This window comes from Pocillopora verrucosa, chromosome 7 (genome assembly GCF_036669915.1).
Source record: "Pocillopora verrucosa isolate sample1 chromosome 7, ASM3666991v2, whole genome shotgun sequence".
NCBI lineage: Eukaryota > Metazoa > Cnidaria > Anthozoa > Scleractinia > Pocilloporidae > Pocillopora > Pocillopora verrucosa.
Genome location: NC_089318.1, coordinates 16,591,616 through 16,608,325, shown reverse-complemented (window position 1 = coordinate 16,608,325; position 16,710 = coordinate 16,591,616). Strand labels below are relative to the sequence as shown.

General features: G+C 37.2%; 1 protein-coding gene across 1 annotated transcript in view; it reads right to left on the bottom strand.

Annotated features, from left to right (window-relative positions):
• LOC131786896 (fibulin-2-like) overlaps nucleotides 1–16,710 on the bottom strand; it is a 41,666-nt gene that overhangs the window by 17,170 nt on the left and 7,786 nt on the right. Inside the window, exons 5-6 of the mRNA XM_066169798.1 lie at nucleotides 732–854; nucleotides 70–195 (exon numbers count right to left, since the gene is read on the bottom strand). Coding sequence (XP_066025895.1) covers nucleotides 70–195; nucleotides 732–854 — 249 coding nt within the window. The remainder of the gene's footprint in view (nucleotides 1–69; nucleotides 196–731; nucleotides 855–16,710) is intronic.

Here is a 16,710-nt window from a genome sequence, read left to right as displayed (position 1 = left end):
TTACAGTAGTCTAAACAGACAGGAACAGTACAAAACCCAGCTTAAGAAATACAGCAGGTAAAATGTTACCCGAACGGCAGATATTTCCATCTCCATAATATCCTTGTTTGCATATACAGTTGTACGATCCCTTAGTATTGTTGCACACAGCATCAGCACTGCAGTTCTGTTTTCCTGTAGCACACTCATCGATATCTGAAAAGACTCTCCTTTAATTAGAACGTCGTCACTGCAATTAATTTTAAAACTAATGCTGATTTAAAAATAAAGTGCAAACAACAATTGGAGACCCACGTTTGATCCGACGTCTTGAGAGCCTTGCAATTTTGTCGCAGTTCTCTCGAACATGCAAAAGTACCATCAACCCATTAAGGAACTGATTATTGAGCGCGATTATAATACACTTTTAATTTACTTCTGTAAAATGTAAGGTAACCGATTCAATATGAAAACCTCCCCCCCCCCCTCTTTTTTTAACACCAACAAATGGAGTCGATAACTTTCGTACTTCAGGATGATTCTAATCTGTTATTTCTCTCTAATTGGCGACCGATAACTTTTTTTTATATATTACGGTATAATCTAGCCGACAGAAAAACACTACAATTTCACTAAGTCTACCACTGTATTAAACCCTATGACTAATTTGAAAGTTTTTAGGGTTGAAGTTTTCTTCTTTAGTTTTCAATCCCTTGTTCGTCAATTAGAATAACAACTTTGGTCACTTTTACCTTCGCAAGTCCGTCCATCTCCAGAATATCCTGGTTTACACGTACAGTTGTAGGAACCCTGAATATTGTTGCACACAGCATCAGCACTGCAATCGGATGTTCCCTCGATACACTCGTTTATGTCTGCAACATTCAACCTCATTGATGTAGAGTATATTAAAGTTAAGTACTTGGTTCCAATGTCACTCAAATAATGCATAGAATTCTTGCGAGCTGCATCCGCACTGCTGGTTTGTCTTCTTTCAGTTCATCTCTATGAGCTCCCATTTTCCGGATATACAAGACCACCCAAAATTGTTTTGTTGGTTCTTTTTTTTTTTTTTTTTTTTTTTTTTTTTTTTTTTTTCAAGAGATAATGTAACCCTTAGACTTATGCCAGTTTATTAATAATTTCTTTGTTTCGCTCCTCCTATGCTCCATGCATGGAGCTCATACAATGATTTTTTAGTCACAAACGGAAATACTGACATCTTCTCCATAAAACTTATAACATGCAGACTTATTTACCTTCATCGCAAGTCCGACCCTTGAATCCAGCGGAACATAAACACTTATCTCTTTTGTCAGTAAAACCGTTTAGACAAGTGGAGTTGTTCTTGCAGGGTTTTTTTGCACAAGCACTCTGATGCAAAAATAAAAGAAATTCCCTCAACGTTTTAGTAAGACCCATACCCCTGTCTTTTAAGTCTTGCTCCTTCTGGAGATGCAACATTGTGATAAGACTTGTAAAAAGCATCTCATTCCAAATACATAGGCTCTTAATTAAAATCAAAACTTAAGGGGAAACAAGAATCATTTTGTTATGATATGCAACTAGTATACTCCTGTTTTGTTTTATGCAAGTAGGCTAAGTACCTTTTGACGACAAAGCACCAAAAATATTTAAATTTGCAAGTGTGGACATTTATAGTTAAAAATTGTGCTTTTATTTCAGCCTTAAACAAATTAAAGAAAACTACGCTGCGCTTAGTATTAACTTATCATAGCTGGGCAAGAGTCCACCTGACGTTGACTATATGTGGGCCTCTTACGTCAAAATATGAACACACACCATGGAAACCAATTTTCTCCGACTCGAATTCTCTTTTTTCGAAATTGGCAAACATTTCACAATCGATCCTTTACCAATAAGCACATAGATGAATAGCAATTACAAATGTATTTATAATAATTAAAGCGATGATTTCATGCTCGTGATCGTGAGTGTAATTGCTCTGATAACATAGCATTTTTGAATGAACTAACTCCTCAGCTGAATTATAAAAAATAGGTTTTGTCCTTCCTCGAATCTTTTAGTCTGCTTCGTACCCTGAGTAACATTTTTCTTTTTTCAACTGCATTTTCCTTCTGTTTCTCAAGATCTTTCTTGAAACAGTACAACTCAAGTGATGCAACCAAGGTGTAAATCGTCCTTACCTCAAAGAAATAGTGATGCGAACTCTTTTTTTCTTTGTATTCATTGGGGTTACTGTACTTATCAGACGACAGTAACTCACACCACAAATCACCTTCAGCAGCCAAGTTCACGGAAACACATAGAGGATGGTGAAGGCATCTAAATGTGCATTCAAAGTCGTCGTATACCATAATTTCGTCAAGCTCAGGTACATCGAGATAGTGAAACTTGTCCACCGAGAGCAGACTTTGCCTCGATATCTGTGACGAAGTAGTTAGTATGTTGTCGGTGTCTAAACTTGCTGCTCCTGTCGGTGGAGAGAAAGCTTACCATTTGTCTTTGTCGACAGATCTGTTTATGAACTTTTTATGAATAAACTTCGAATTATTTAAACTTACCGTAAGTGATAATTTTTGATACTAATTTTCATAAGTATTTTCTAGTACAATTCCTTTTTCTTTTTTCTTAAACCTCTTTGTTTGTCCTGCGGGCGACTATATCTATTGCCACCGGTGGATGACTTGGGTGATGCAAGTGTTGATTGCCAGAGATAAACGCACAAAACTGTCTTCAAATACGACATTTACGATCTCAAACTCGCTAGTATACATTCAAGTAGAAGAAAATTAGAAGTGCTGCTTTTGCCCAGCCAGGCCGTGAGTTCTAAATTTAGTGAAGTGCAATGAATTGCTAAGTTTCCAAAAATTTTGTTTTTCTTGTGGACTGTGGACGTCATTGACGATTTGTTAGAGAAAAAGTTCACAACAAGTGGGCGATAACCATTGCAGGAGACTCAAAGAATAGGGAAGGTATAATTCAAGGATGAAGGCTGCATTCACACGGCCATATTTTATTTTCATACCTGGGAGTGCAATACCAAACAAAAAAAAAAACTCGATTGACTTGGTTGATGAACTGGATAACGATGAACCAGTCTAGTAAAGTAAAATTTACATACGAAAGCAACGAAAATCATTTGCAATCTACATTAAATGACACTCACAAAGCTCAATCGGTTACGCAGTTTTAATAAGTTAAAGAGAGTGCATAGCTACGATTTAACTAATACTATTGTGAAAATGAAAAACAAAACAAACCTCTTTAACAACCAACTGGCGTCAAACATTAAGATCCAGTCTTTCTAAAAGCGCTCCGGGGTATTTTGTTTAAAAAAAATCGATTTCTTTCAAAGGTTTTCATGAATCTGTCTTGATCTAAAAATACTCGTTAGCTGAGTGACAGACAAACAATAGGTCGCTAAAAGAGCTATCAGACAACTTTCGGCAACACTATTTTTCTAGATAAGGATGGATATTTTTCTCTCCTAAATGCTGTTTTAAGGCATCATCAAAAAAAAGCTTCAATGTGCTAAATTCAAGCGTCAACCATCGTTGTAAGACGTAAATCTCTTATGTTATTGGGTCTGCTTTCTGTGCACTGTCAGGTGGAATTTTCGAAAATATCCAAAACATATCAACCGGCTGGGCTAGAAGTTCGCCAAAGCCACAACATATTTTTATCTTCCCATATTTCTCCACCTGCTAATAAAATAACACTCCAACTGATTTATTTAGGGCATTTTTGTAACTATAGTATTTTAAAGGCGATTTCATGGGTTATAAACACAGCAGATGGGTCCTTCGAACAAATTAATTCTTGTCGCGCGCTACCCCATAAGATTGCAGGTTTGTCAAAGTTAAAATGACTACACTCTAAATACCATTATTAGGAACACTTCACAAAAATTCCCCATTAAGAGCTGTGCAAAAATACGACAACGGCAAACTTATGCCATTTTTGATGATCCACGCTGTTAAAAGAAAAAGATATCGGCGCTCGGAGAATAAAAAACAAATATTTTGCAATAATTCGAAAAAACAAGGCGGTTTCGACGACTTTAAGACTAAGGCAGATTCATGGGCAAATGTGAAAGAAATCGATTTCTTAACCGAAATTTACTAGACCGCTTCCTAGAAAGACTGCAATTGATTGAGAGGGACTAATTTCCCCCTCACTAACCTCCGCTCAGAAATGAGTAATGGTGAAACTAACCTCGCGACGACACAAGTGCAGACATCATGAGGCACAAAACTAAAAGAACACAGACAAAGATCAAATTCTTCATGGCGCGGAACCCTCTGGAGACCGACTTCCCGAAAGACATACAAACTGATGCCTAAATTATCTATCAATTATTTTTTTTAACTTCCTGACTACCTTTTAACCAATGAAATCTGAGTATTGCTGGTAGTTAAGAGGGTCACTATATCTGGTAATCAATCATAGAGCCCTATGATTGGTTACAAGCCTTGTGCGTCAATCAAGAACATAGTACAGTTTCGCAATCTTTTCTGTAATTCCTTTGTCTTAAAAATCTCCATTACCAGATAAGCATGTGTTTCTCCCGGCCGGTTCTTGTTCCCATTTCTATCAACTTTGTGCCCTAGATGAAATGACTGCATCTTGAGGCAACTAGACTTGCGCTGCGCGCATCTAAGCATGTAAAATGTAACTGTCTCAAACTGTCCCGCTCTTTCTACGCGCTGCGACCAGTTTCATAAACACCAGTTACATATCAAGTTTTTCTGTTTCATTTTATTGAATCGCTATGTCCTGTTGACGCTCTAGTGTTTGCTTCATATACAATAATTGCGGGACTGCGCTTAGCTGAGTACTACGTGGTAATGATACGAGTAATTTCGTACAAAATCATTACATTTGAATACAACATGGCAAAATTTTGATCTTCCCGATGTTCAGATATGTAACAGAGCTTGTTGAAAAATAAAAGGACCAAAACTTGAGACAGAGAGAGAGAGAGAAAGAGAGAGAGAAACGAAAACCATTCGCAATTTCGAATATGAAATTCTCGTAAATTGACTCATAAAACCATCTGCCCAACTATCTTTCTATTCACCTATAATTTATTTGATCGAGCAGTTTAAAGAAGTTTAAAGAGGTGTTAACTATCTTTGAACAGTTTACTCCTGTGGAGAACAAAAACAAAACTCTCTTTAAACAAGTCAAAAATAATAATTTTTTTAGTTATATTTGTCTTGAGCTTCTTGACGAGTCAATTAATTATTAATCGAATTGACATAAAAGCGGTTTGAAAATCGATCGACTTCCACTAACTCCTAGCAGGAAACTCGACGGAGAACAGAAATACTTCTGCTGTTAAACTTGACTTAAATTTGCAGAAAAAAGCCGAAATTACTCCGCCCTTATTGGTTGGTCACGATCAAGATCATCAAAGTTATAAGCTAAAATTGGAAGTGCTGGAAGTGAATTTATGCACTGCACTATCAATTTGTCTTTGTATACATTGACTTTAATTTTACATAAAGGCCTAATAATACATTCATCAGGTGGGCTATGATGAATTATCTCGACGTTGTGATATGAGGTGGCCTTAAATAATCAAACATTAATAAACAACTTTTTAAAAATCAATTTCACGATGAGAAAATTACGAGGCGACTTAAATTCATTTTGAAATTTCTTATCTTCTCACAGTGGTACAATTGGTATATGCCAATTTTTCTCATTCTCCTTCTCCTTCTTTATCTCCCCATTAAACTTCATTCAAAGTCATCATATACCATAATTTCGTCAAGCTTAGGTACATCGAGATAACGAAACTTTTCGAACGAGAGCAGACTTTCCCTAGATGTCTGCAACGAGGTAATTGTTATGTAGTCGGGGTCTAAACTGGCTGCTCCTGTCGGTTGAGAGAACGCGCACTTTTCGTTTTGTTTTGTTTTGTTTGTTTGTTTGTTTGTTTGTATGTTTTTTTTCTAAATAGTTTACTAATAAAAATACTTACATTTAGGAATAGATGTTCGATGACACCTACTCAGAGACAAATAATTAGAGTGCATGGTGTACTTCCATTAGCCATGGACAATTGTCTGCGATTTAATAGGTCAAAATAGGTACTTATTTTGCCAAGAAAAAAAAAAGAGCTATTAAAATAAAAACCGAAATAGGTAAAAGGAAGCTAGTTAGATCCTACCAGGATATTTTTTCAACCAACAGCTTTCGATAGATCCGAATATTTTAAAATTTTAAAGGTGATAATATTTTATACAAATTTTTTGGCCGGTTTACTTCCTTTGCTTCCTTTAAACCTCTTTGTTTGTCTTGTAGTCGATGGTATCTATTGCCACTAGTTGCAGACTTAGGTGATGCAAGCGCTGATTTCCAGAGACAAACAGACTAAAACAATGAAAACCATCTGCAATCTTTATCAAGTGAACCTTACAAAGTTTAATCGGTTTCGCAGTTTAGTAAATCTAAGGATGTACGAAGCCACGATCAAACCAATACTATTGTGAAAAACAAAAGAAACCTCTTTAACTATCTGCTAGCATCAAACATTAAGACGCTGTCCCTTTAGAAGCGGTCTGGTGTATTTCGGCTCCAAAAAAAAAGATTTATTTGAAAGTTTTTTTTTGCCTCATTCTAAAAGTTCTCGTTGACTGAGTGATAAACAAACAACAGGTCGCTTACAGAGCCAAGAGTCAACTTTCGGTAGCACTATTATTCTAGATGAGGATGGAGAATTTTTCTGTTATTTATGGCATCGTCAAGCAGAAAAAGCTTCATTGTGCTAAATTAAAGTGTCAACCACAATTTTAAGACGTAAACTTCGCATATAATTGGTTCTGCTTTTAGTGCATTATTGGTTGGAATTTTCGAAAATGTGCAAAATATGTTGGCCGGCTATGCTAGAAGTTCATCGAAACCACAACATACCTTTATATTTCCAAACTCCTCTACCTACATGACAAAAATAACACTCCACCTGATTTATTTTGGGCATTTTCGTAACTATACTATTTACTAGCGATTTCATCGGTTATAAACTCAGCTGAGGGGGTCCTTTGAATAAATTATTCTTGTCGCGCACTACCTCGTAAGATTGCAGCTTTTTTCCAATTTAAATACCATTATTTATTTTACTCATTGACACTAAGATATACTTTGGATTAACTTGGCTATTTCAAATCTCTCCAGACTATTGAATTCCCTCTTTTTTTCTTTTTAACTGAGTAATAAATAAAACAAGAGGTCGCTTATAGAGCGAAGAACCACCTTCGGCGGCGGTATTTTTTCCTTGATAGGAAAGGAGATTTTCTCTCTCTCATGGCATCTTCAAGCATAATAAAGCTTCAAAGTATTTAATTCAGGCGTCAAACCTAGGTTGTAGACGTGAATTTCGTACATAATTGAGTCTATTTTTTGTGCATTATTGGGTGGAATTTCGAAATTTTGCAGAATATGTTGGCCGGCTGTGCTAGAACTTCTTTAAAACAACAACATATCTTTATATTTCCATACTCGTCTACCTAACTTTTGTTAGCCTGAATAAATATATTACTTTTGTTAACCTGAATAAAGATATTACTTTTGTTAACCTGAATAAAGATATTACTTTTGTTAACCTGAATTAATATATTATGAGAAAGGAGTTGGAATTTTGTGTTCAGCCTAGATTAAAAGTTGTATATTTACGATCATGGCCGCGGTAAAGACAAAATAAGTGTCAAGCTGAAAAAAATAATTTTCAATGTAAGAAACCGTTAAAATTGGAAAACGTATGTAACTTGTTCTCAAATAGGATCCAACTAAATATGCCAACCAAACAAATTCCTCAACACGAGCTTTGCAAAAATGCGAGCACGAAAATTTATGCCATTTTTAATGATCGGCGCTTTCAGAAATGGGCCTTTGAGCGCCGGAGCAATTTTCGCTCTGGAAAGAAAAAAAACTGCAATAAATCGAAAAAACAAGATGGTTTCCATTACTTTGAGACTAAGAGAAATTCGTTGAAAGAAATCGATGATTTTAACCGAAATGTCTGAACCACTTTTTCGAGAGACTACACCTCAACTACGATTGAGAGAGACTAATTACCACATCACTAACCCCGCTCAGTTATCGATAATAGATAAACTAACCTTGCGAAGACACAAGTACAGACATCGTGAGGCACAGGACTAACAGAATACAGATAAAGATCGAATTCTTCATGGCGCTGAACCCTCTCGAGACCGACTTCCCGAGAAACATACTGACCACTGCACTAAGATGTACCCCGTGGCTCTGGTGTGCTTGTCTCCATTATCAGGCTCGAGTGTTGCTTCATTTCCGCAAGAATTATATCCTCCTGTACCAAAACCGATGATGGAACTGTGAGTGAAGTACTTACAGTGCACGCGTTTTCCGTCCTGTCATGACCACTGCACTAAGATGTACCCCGTGGCTCTGGTGTGCTTGTCTCCATTATCAGGCTCGAGTGTTGCTTCATTTCCGCAAGAATTATATCCTCCTGTACCAAAACCGATGATGGAATTGTGAGTGAAGCAGTCATTCTGATGGTTAACGATGATGCCAATTCTTGCACTTAAAATAACCCGCTTGTCACCCACAATATCGGACCCTTCCTTGTTGCAAATTCGCTGTAAGGAGGCTTGCGAACCAGCCGCCTTCTTCCAAGTGTCACGATCCAGCTAGGTGGCGCGGTATTTCCCGTCAGCGATCAATGAATACAAAGAGTCGGCTGTCTTGTTGATGAAGATAAAACTGACTTATGGTCCAATAATCATATCGAGGCAGATCCGAGAAGGGTGTTTTCCAGTACTTTGGTAACTTTGTTTCTTGTAAGTCGAAGCCATTCTTGCCAGCAGCATCTTGATAGGTCTTTCCGTCCTTATAGAAATGGGAATGATAACGAAAAGTACTCTGAAATTGATTAAAAAAGGATGTTCTTTTTAAAATTCAAATATGATATCCATTATGGCCTGTTTAAGGCTAAGGGTCGTTAAATACGCGTGAGTACTGTTATTTTCATATTCTCTCATTAAATCCCGCTCCGGCCCAGTTTTTTTTTAATGCGCTAGATGAAAATAAAAGCAGCGAAGCTGCTTTTTTAAGCAGCATCTCAAACCCCTCGCGTCTTAGCCGTTTGTACTCAAGCCGCTTGACACTTCAAATGAGCATCATAAGACTGCTATCTATGCAGACAAGCGTTTTCACGTCCTTCAAGAAGTTAGCTTGTTTTTAATTGGAGTTCTCAGTAGTTTCTAGCAAGGCATTTTTCGAAGTTTTTGTCAATTTACTTTACATCAATATCTCGATATACATAACTATTGTAAACGAATGTCTCATTACTGTTGCCTAAACAGATAGAAACATTAAGAAAAAACACTGCCGTGAGAAATACGGCAGGAAAAATGTTACCCAAATGGCAAACATTTCCATCTCCATAGTATCCTGGTTTACATGTACAGTTGTATAGTTGTACGATCTCTTAGTATTGTTACACACAGCACTACAGTTCTGTATTCACTATTTTTATTTATAATAAATTTCGGATATAACGAGCGCCGTCATTGGTTGAAAGAGCGTGCTCTATGAGAGTATAGGGCATATAGCTGAGCTAAAGCTGTCACGCTTTTCCGGGACTTCTTTTTAGCTTTTTTCCGATAATTGAAAGTGAAATTTCGGAACTGAAGCGAGCCGGCAAGTAGCAACAGAAGAACCAAACAAAGGTTTGTAAACATACCAGGCGCCGTAATTCACGTTATTAAAACGTGAGCAGATAAGAAAATCCTCAAAGGAATAACAAAATAGACATTCCGAGTTTCAAAGATTTTCACGCTCAGTTAGATTGCAAGCTTACGTACGGTAATGAAAATCAAACACAGCTAACACTCGTATAATATATAAAGTTCAGTGTTCAAAAACAAAGCACAAAAAAAAAAACAGAAATGATGAAAAATGTAACCAAACTGGCATAATTGTTAAAATTCATACTAATCATGACGGTGTCTGAGCGAATATGATCATGCTGAAGTTCATCGCGCAATTATTGTTGGGGCTTTGGTCATGTTTCCAGAATATCCAGAATATCCGGGTTTACATATGCAGGTACAGTTTTAGGAACCCTTGGTATTGTTGCACACAGCATCAACACCACAACTGGATGTTCCCTCGATACACTCGTTTATATTTGCAAGATTCAACCTCATTGATGTAGATTATATCAAAGTTAAGTAGTTGGTTTCAATTTGACTGAAATAATGCATAGCATTCTTGCGGGCGCATCAACACTGCTGGTTTGTCTTCCTCCGGCTCATTCCCATTAGCTTTTTCCATTCTCCAGATATACAAGACCACCCAAAACTATTTTTTGGCTTTTTTTTTTAGAGAAAATGTAAACCTTTGGCTTCTGCCAAAGAGTTTCTGGTATCAGGTCACAAACCGAGATGTTATAGTCTCTTAATACCATTGAGGTGCGTCTCTCCTTCATGACAAAATAATGTGATAATCAATTGACTAATCGAGCCAGTTTATTAGTTATTTCTTTGTTTAACTTCTAAGCTCCATCAGTGGAGTGCATACAAGGATTTCAGTCACAGACGGAAATACTGACATCCATCCGTAACACTTAGAACATGGAAACATATTTTACGTTCATCGCTTGTCCGACCCTTGAATCCAGCGGAACACGAACACTGATAACTTTGTCGGTAAAACCGAGTTGGAGTTGTTCTTGCAGGGTTTTTTTGTAGAAGTACTCCGATGCAAAAATAAAAGTTCCTTAAACGTTTTAGTAAGACCCATACCCCCTGTCTTATAAGTCTCGCTCCTTCTGGATATGCAACGTTGTAATAAGACTTGTGAAACGCCTCTCATCCCGAATACCTAGACTCTTATTCAAAATTAAAACTTAAAAGGAGACAAGAATCATTTCAATATGATATACAATTAGTAATGCTCCTGTTTCGTTTTCTGCAAGTAAACTAAGTATCTTTTGGCAAAGCAGCAAACATATCTATATTTGAAAGCCTGGACATTTGGAGTTAGATATTGTGCTTTTATTTCAGCTATAGACAAAGAAACCCATGCTGCACTCAGTATTGACTTATCATAGCTGGGCAAGAGTCTACCTGACGTCGACCACCTGTGAGGCTCTTATGTCAAAATAATAACGTACACAATGAAGGCCCCAATAATGATACTAGAATGATAAAAAATAGGTTTTTTCCTTCCTCATATCATCTAGTCCGCTTCGTGCCCTAGGTAACATTGCTCTTTTGGCAATTGCATTTTCCTACTGTTTCTCAAGAGCATTCCTGAAACAGTAAAACTTAAGTGATGCAATCAAGGTTTAATTATTCCTTACCTAAAAGAAATAGTGATATGAACTCTTTTTTTCTTTGTATTCATTGGGGTTACTGTACTTATCAGACGATGGTAACTCACACCACAAATCACCTTCAGCAGCAAGGTTCACGGAAACACACAGAGGATGGTGAAGGCATTTAAATGTGCATTCAAATTCGTCGTATATCATGATTTCGTCAAGCTTAGGTACATCGAGATAACGAAACTTGTCGAGCGAGGGCAGACTTTGCCTGGATATCTGTGACGAAGTAACTAGTATGTCGTCGGGGTCTAAACTGGCTGCTCCTGTCGGTTGAAAGTACGCGCACCTTTCATCTTTTTTTTTGTTTGTTTCTGCTTTGTTTCTTTGTTTCTAAATAGTTTTCTTGAAAAAATACTCCTTTTTAGGAATAGATGTTCGATGACACCTACTCAGGGACAAATAATTCGAACGCAGGGTATTCCTGCAGTTGCCAAGGATAATTGTCTATGACCTATAGTAGATCAAAAAGGTACTTATTTTTAAAAAAAAAAAAAAAAAAAAAAAAAAAAGAAAAAAGGAAGTTGCTATTTAAGTAAAGGAAAGCTAAATAGATCCTTTCTAGATTCTTTTTAACCAACAGCTTTCGACAGATCTGATTATGAACTTTTTTTTATGAATTTCAAAGGCGATAACATTTTATACTAATTGTTTAGCTAGTTAACTTCCTTTTGGCTTTGTGTAAGCCCCTTTGTTTGTCTTGCAATCGATGGTATCTTTGCCACTAGTGGAAGACTTGGAAGCGCTGACTTCCAGAGATAAAAAGACGAAAACAACGAAACCACCTGCAATATTTTTTAAGTGGCAATCACAAAGCTTAATCTTTTACGCATTTTCAATAAGTTAAGGAAGTGCAAAGCTACGATTAAACCAATAATATTTTAAAGACAAAAAACAAAACAAACTTCTTTAACAACTAGCTGGCATCAAACATTAAGACGCAGTCTCTCTAAAAAGCGGTCCTATGTATTTCGGTTAAAAAAATCGATTTCTTTAAATTTTTCTCATGAATCTGTCTCATTCTAAAAGTACTCGTTGACTGAGTGACAAACAAACAATAGGTCGCTTACAGAGTTACGAGTCAAATTTGGGCAGCACTATTATTCTATTCCAGTGACCCATCTGTCAATGGTCTAAAAAACGTAACAAACTCACTGAACAAATTCTACATTGCCGCTCTGAACTTTCCAAAATCTGTCCAGCTGTTTTAGTACAATCCATTCGTGCCAAAATTCAGGATGCCAATTCTAAACTTTTTAAACATTTGCTCCAAATTAAGGCCCAAAAACTTGACCAACTTATCGGCCCTCAAGTTACTAACGACTCATCGCTTGAAAACCTCAAAACTGTAGTTACCATTCCAGAAAATTTACTACTTTCCGATTCAGAAAAATCAGTTCTCAGCAAGGGCTTAAATTTTGTTCCCATATCACAAAAAACCGACGAATTTTCAGTTAAGCAAGACGTTGAAAAATTCCTTCGCCGCGTTCAGTTGAAAGCCTTTTTTCATGACAAAGAGGATGATTCTAACACCTCGAACAAAGATACTTTCGAAACACTCCAGATTCGAAAGTCTAAATGGACTCCCCCAGAGGGCCAGTTCTCATCTTTAGATTTTTTCCTCAAAAAATGTTGCCGCGATATCAACAAATTTAAATTCAATCGTAACACCAAATTTTCCAATCTTTTTTCGGAAGAGTGGTCGGCACTAAAAAGTCTAAAAAAACGCAAAGACATTGTCGTCGACAAAGGCGGCGCAGTTGTTGTTTGGCGGGCCGACCTCTATCAAAAAGAAGCTTTGCGGTAACTTTCTGACACCTCCTTTTATGCCAAAGTCGACAAAGACCTCACTGTAATTAACCAAAACATTGTCAAAAATACGATTAACGATCTTATAGCTAAACAAGAATTGCCGGCCACTGCTAAAAATCTCATCATTACTACTCCTAGAAATTCATGTATTTACTTTTTACCTAAAATCCACAAACCTAACAACCCAGGTTGACCCATCGTTTCTGCCTGCAGTTGTCCCACTGAACTTATTTCCAGCTATTTAGACAAAATTATGGCACCTATCGTGAAAACTCTACCGTCTTACATTAAGGAAAGCCAACACGCACTTAAAATTTTTCGTGACTTTAGTTTCCTCGACCAAAACAAACTTATTTTCACCATGGATATAACATCTCTTTACACTGTCATTCCCAATAACGAAGGTCTCCGGGCCCTCAAACATTTTTTTGATCTACGCACTGTTAAAGAACCTAGCTCTGAAACACTGCTCCGTCTGGCCGAACTAGTACTCACACTCAATTGTTTTTAATTCGGTGGTAACTATTACAAACAAACTAATGGCGTGGCCATGGGTACTAAAATGGGACCCAGCTACGCCAATCTTTTTGTAGGTTTTATCGAACACCAATTTTTTAGCCAATACCACGGCCCAAAACCTCAACTCTACGGCCGCTACATTGACGATTGCATCCGCGCTACCTCCTCTACCAAGGAGGAGCTCACTCAATTTATAACCGCCGTCAATTCCTTTCATCCGGCTCTTAAATATACCTGGCAAATTTCCGACACTTCTTTGGCTTTTCTAGACATCAAAATTTCAATTGAAGGCAACGGCTTATGTACTTGTGTTTACTACAAACCTACAGATTCACATAGTTACTTGTTGTATTCATCCTCACATCCATCACACGTCAAGAACTCCATACCTTTTTCACAGTTTCTCAGACTTCGTCGTTTATGTAGTAACGACTCTGATTTTTCCGAAAAATCAGAGGCAAAGTGCCAGTTTTTCGATAAACGCGGCTATCCTGTTTCTGTCGTTCAAGCGGGCTACCACCATGCCCAACTAATCGATCGACAGGCAGCACTACAAACGGCCGAGAAGGAGAACACTGACCGCATTCCATTTACTCTTACATTTCACCCTCACAACCACGCAGTTAAATCTATCATTCTTACAAATTTTAAATTACTCCAAAACGATTCAGAGACTGGCACTATCTTTTCGCAACCCCCACTTATTTCATTCAAACGCGACAAAAACATAGGCAACTTTTTAGTCAGGAGTTCATTTCAAACCTGTGACCAATCTGGAACTTTTAAATGCGCTCGCTCACGATGCCAAACTTGTCCTTTCATTCATAACGTAGAGAAAATATCGGGACCCAAAAGATCCATTAAGATCATTGATCACTTTACGTGTACCTCCGCCAATGTTATTTACTGCATAACTTGCACTTATTGCAATAAGTTATACATCGGCGAAACAGGAAGACGACTAGGTGACCGATTCCGAGAACACCTTCGCGATGTGGAAAGAAATGACAAGGACGCATCCAAACCAGTCGCTAGACACTTTAATCTTCCTTATCATTTTAAACAGCATATGGCAGTTTGCGGCCTTTCCTTACATCTAGGCAGTTCGGAAAGCCGTAAAACACTAGAACAAAAATTTATATTCCAAATCGGCACCCTTAATCCCCACGGAATCAACGAGCGCTTTTCATTCAACTAATTTATTCCTGTTTTCTCGTCACCACATTCCCACCAATGGCGTAGCTCCACTTCCAACATATTAATCCACAAACAACCCACAATTCCTCTAATCGCTCTGACGAAGGGCTAACGCTCGAAACGTCAGCTTTTTTACCCTTTACGGTGGCTAATTTACGTTTTCAACCCAGTTGTTAACACTAAATTACCTACTATTATTTTAGGCGAGGATGGAGAATTTCTCTCCAAAATTCTCTCCTAAATTCTGTTTTTTATGGCATCATCAAACATAAAAAAGCTTCCTTGTGCTAAACTAAAGTATCAACCACAATTTTAAGACGTAAATTTCGTATGTAATTGGTTCCGCTTTTAGTGCATTATTGGTTGGAATTTTCGAAAATGTGCAAACTATGTTGGCCGGCTGTGCCAGAAGTTCGTCGAGACCACAACATATCTTTATATTTCCATACTCCTCGGGCTCTACCTAAATGAAAAAAATAACACCCCACCTATTTTATTTAGGAAATTTTCGTAACTATACTATTTACCGGCGATTTAATGGGATATAAACATAGCAGAGAGGGTCCTTTGAAGAAATTATTCTTGTCGCGCACTACCTCATAAGATTACAGCTTTTTTCCAATTTAAAATGACTGACCTTTTAGTACCATGATTAGGAACCACTTCCACTAATTGACGCCGAGAAATACTTTGGATTAACTTGACTATTTCAGTTTTTTTTTTCTTTTTTTTACTTTAACTGAGTGATAAACAAAACTAGAGGTCGCTTATGCGGTGAAGAACTACCTTCGGCCGCGATATTTTTTCTAGATGGGAAAGGAGATTTTTCTCTGTCTCATGGCATCTTCAAGCATAAAAAATCTTCAAAGTATTCAATTTAGGCATCAAATATAAATGATCGGCAATGTTAAAAATGGGCCTTTGAGCGCGGAAGCGATTTTCGCTCTGGAATGGAAAAAAATTGCAATAATTCGAAAAAACAAAATGATTTCGTTTACTTTGAGACAGATTTCTTGAAAGAAATTGATTTTTAAAGCGAAAAGCCCAGAACCGCTTTTTCGAGAGACTGCATCTCAACTACGATTGAGAGAGACTAATTTCCCCCTCGCTAACCCCTGCTCAGTAATCAATAATAAAGAAACTAACCATGCGAAGACACAAGTACAGACATCATGGGGCAAAAAACTAACATAATACAGATAAAGATCGAATTCTTCATGGCTCTTAACCCTCAAGAGACCGACTTCCCAAAAAACATAGATTGATGGGAAAATTCTATCTTATTATTATTATTATTATCATTATTATTATTATTATTATTATTATTATTATTTTAATTTCCTGACTGCCTTTTTAACTGATGAAATCTGAGTAATACTGGTAGTTAAGGAGGTCACCATCCCTGGTTACCAATCACAGAGCGTTATTCTGCACCACTTAACCGAAGTGGGCGAATTACTGTTAGGTATTTGTGACACACTCCATACTTCAAATGTAACGCAACCCTTACAGGTGTTTACATAAGTTAGACAGTCACGGATTAGACTTGGAAATAACACGCACTATATTCTTTCTCTCAAGATGTCACGCGTCGTGGTTCTTTATTGTATTTCTCCTGCTCTCCATAGCAAAAAAAATTGAATATCGGAAGCAATTAGGCTTTTGTTAGTCAAGTAGTAACTTTACAAGTTCATTCTGAGCGTGAGACCGTCTCAGTGCTGTACAACAAAACCGATACACAACTTAAGAAGTAAAAATGAAAATGTCATGGTTTGTCAATAATTCTGGAGACGCATATTTTTAAAGCAAACTTTGTAAAGCTTTTTGGTTGTTGGTCAAGT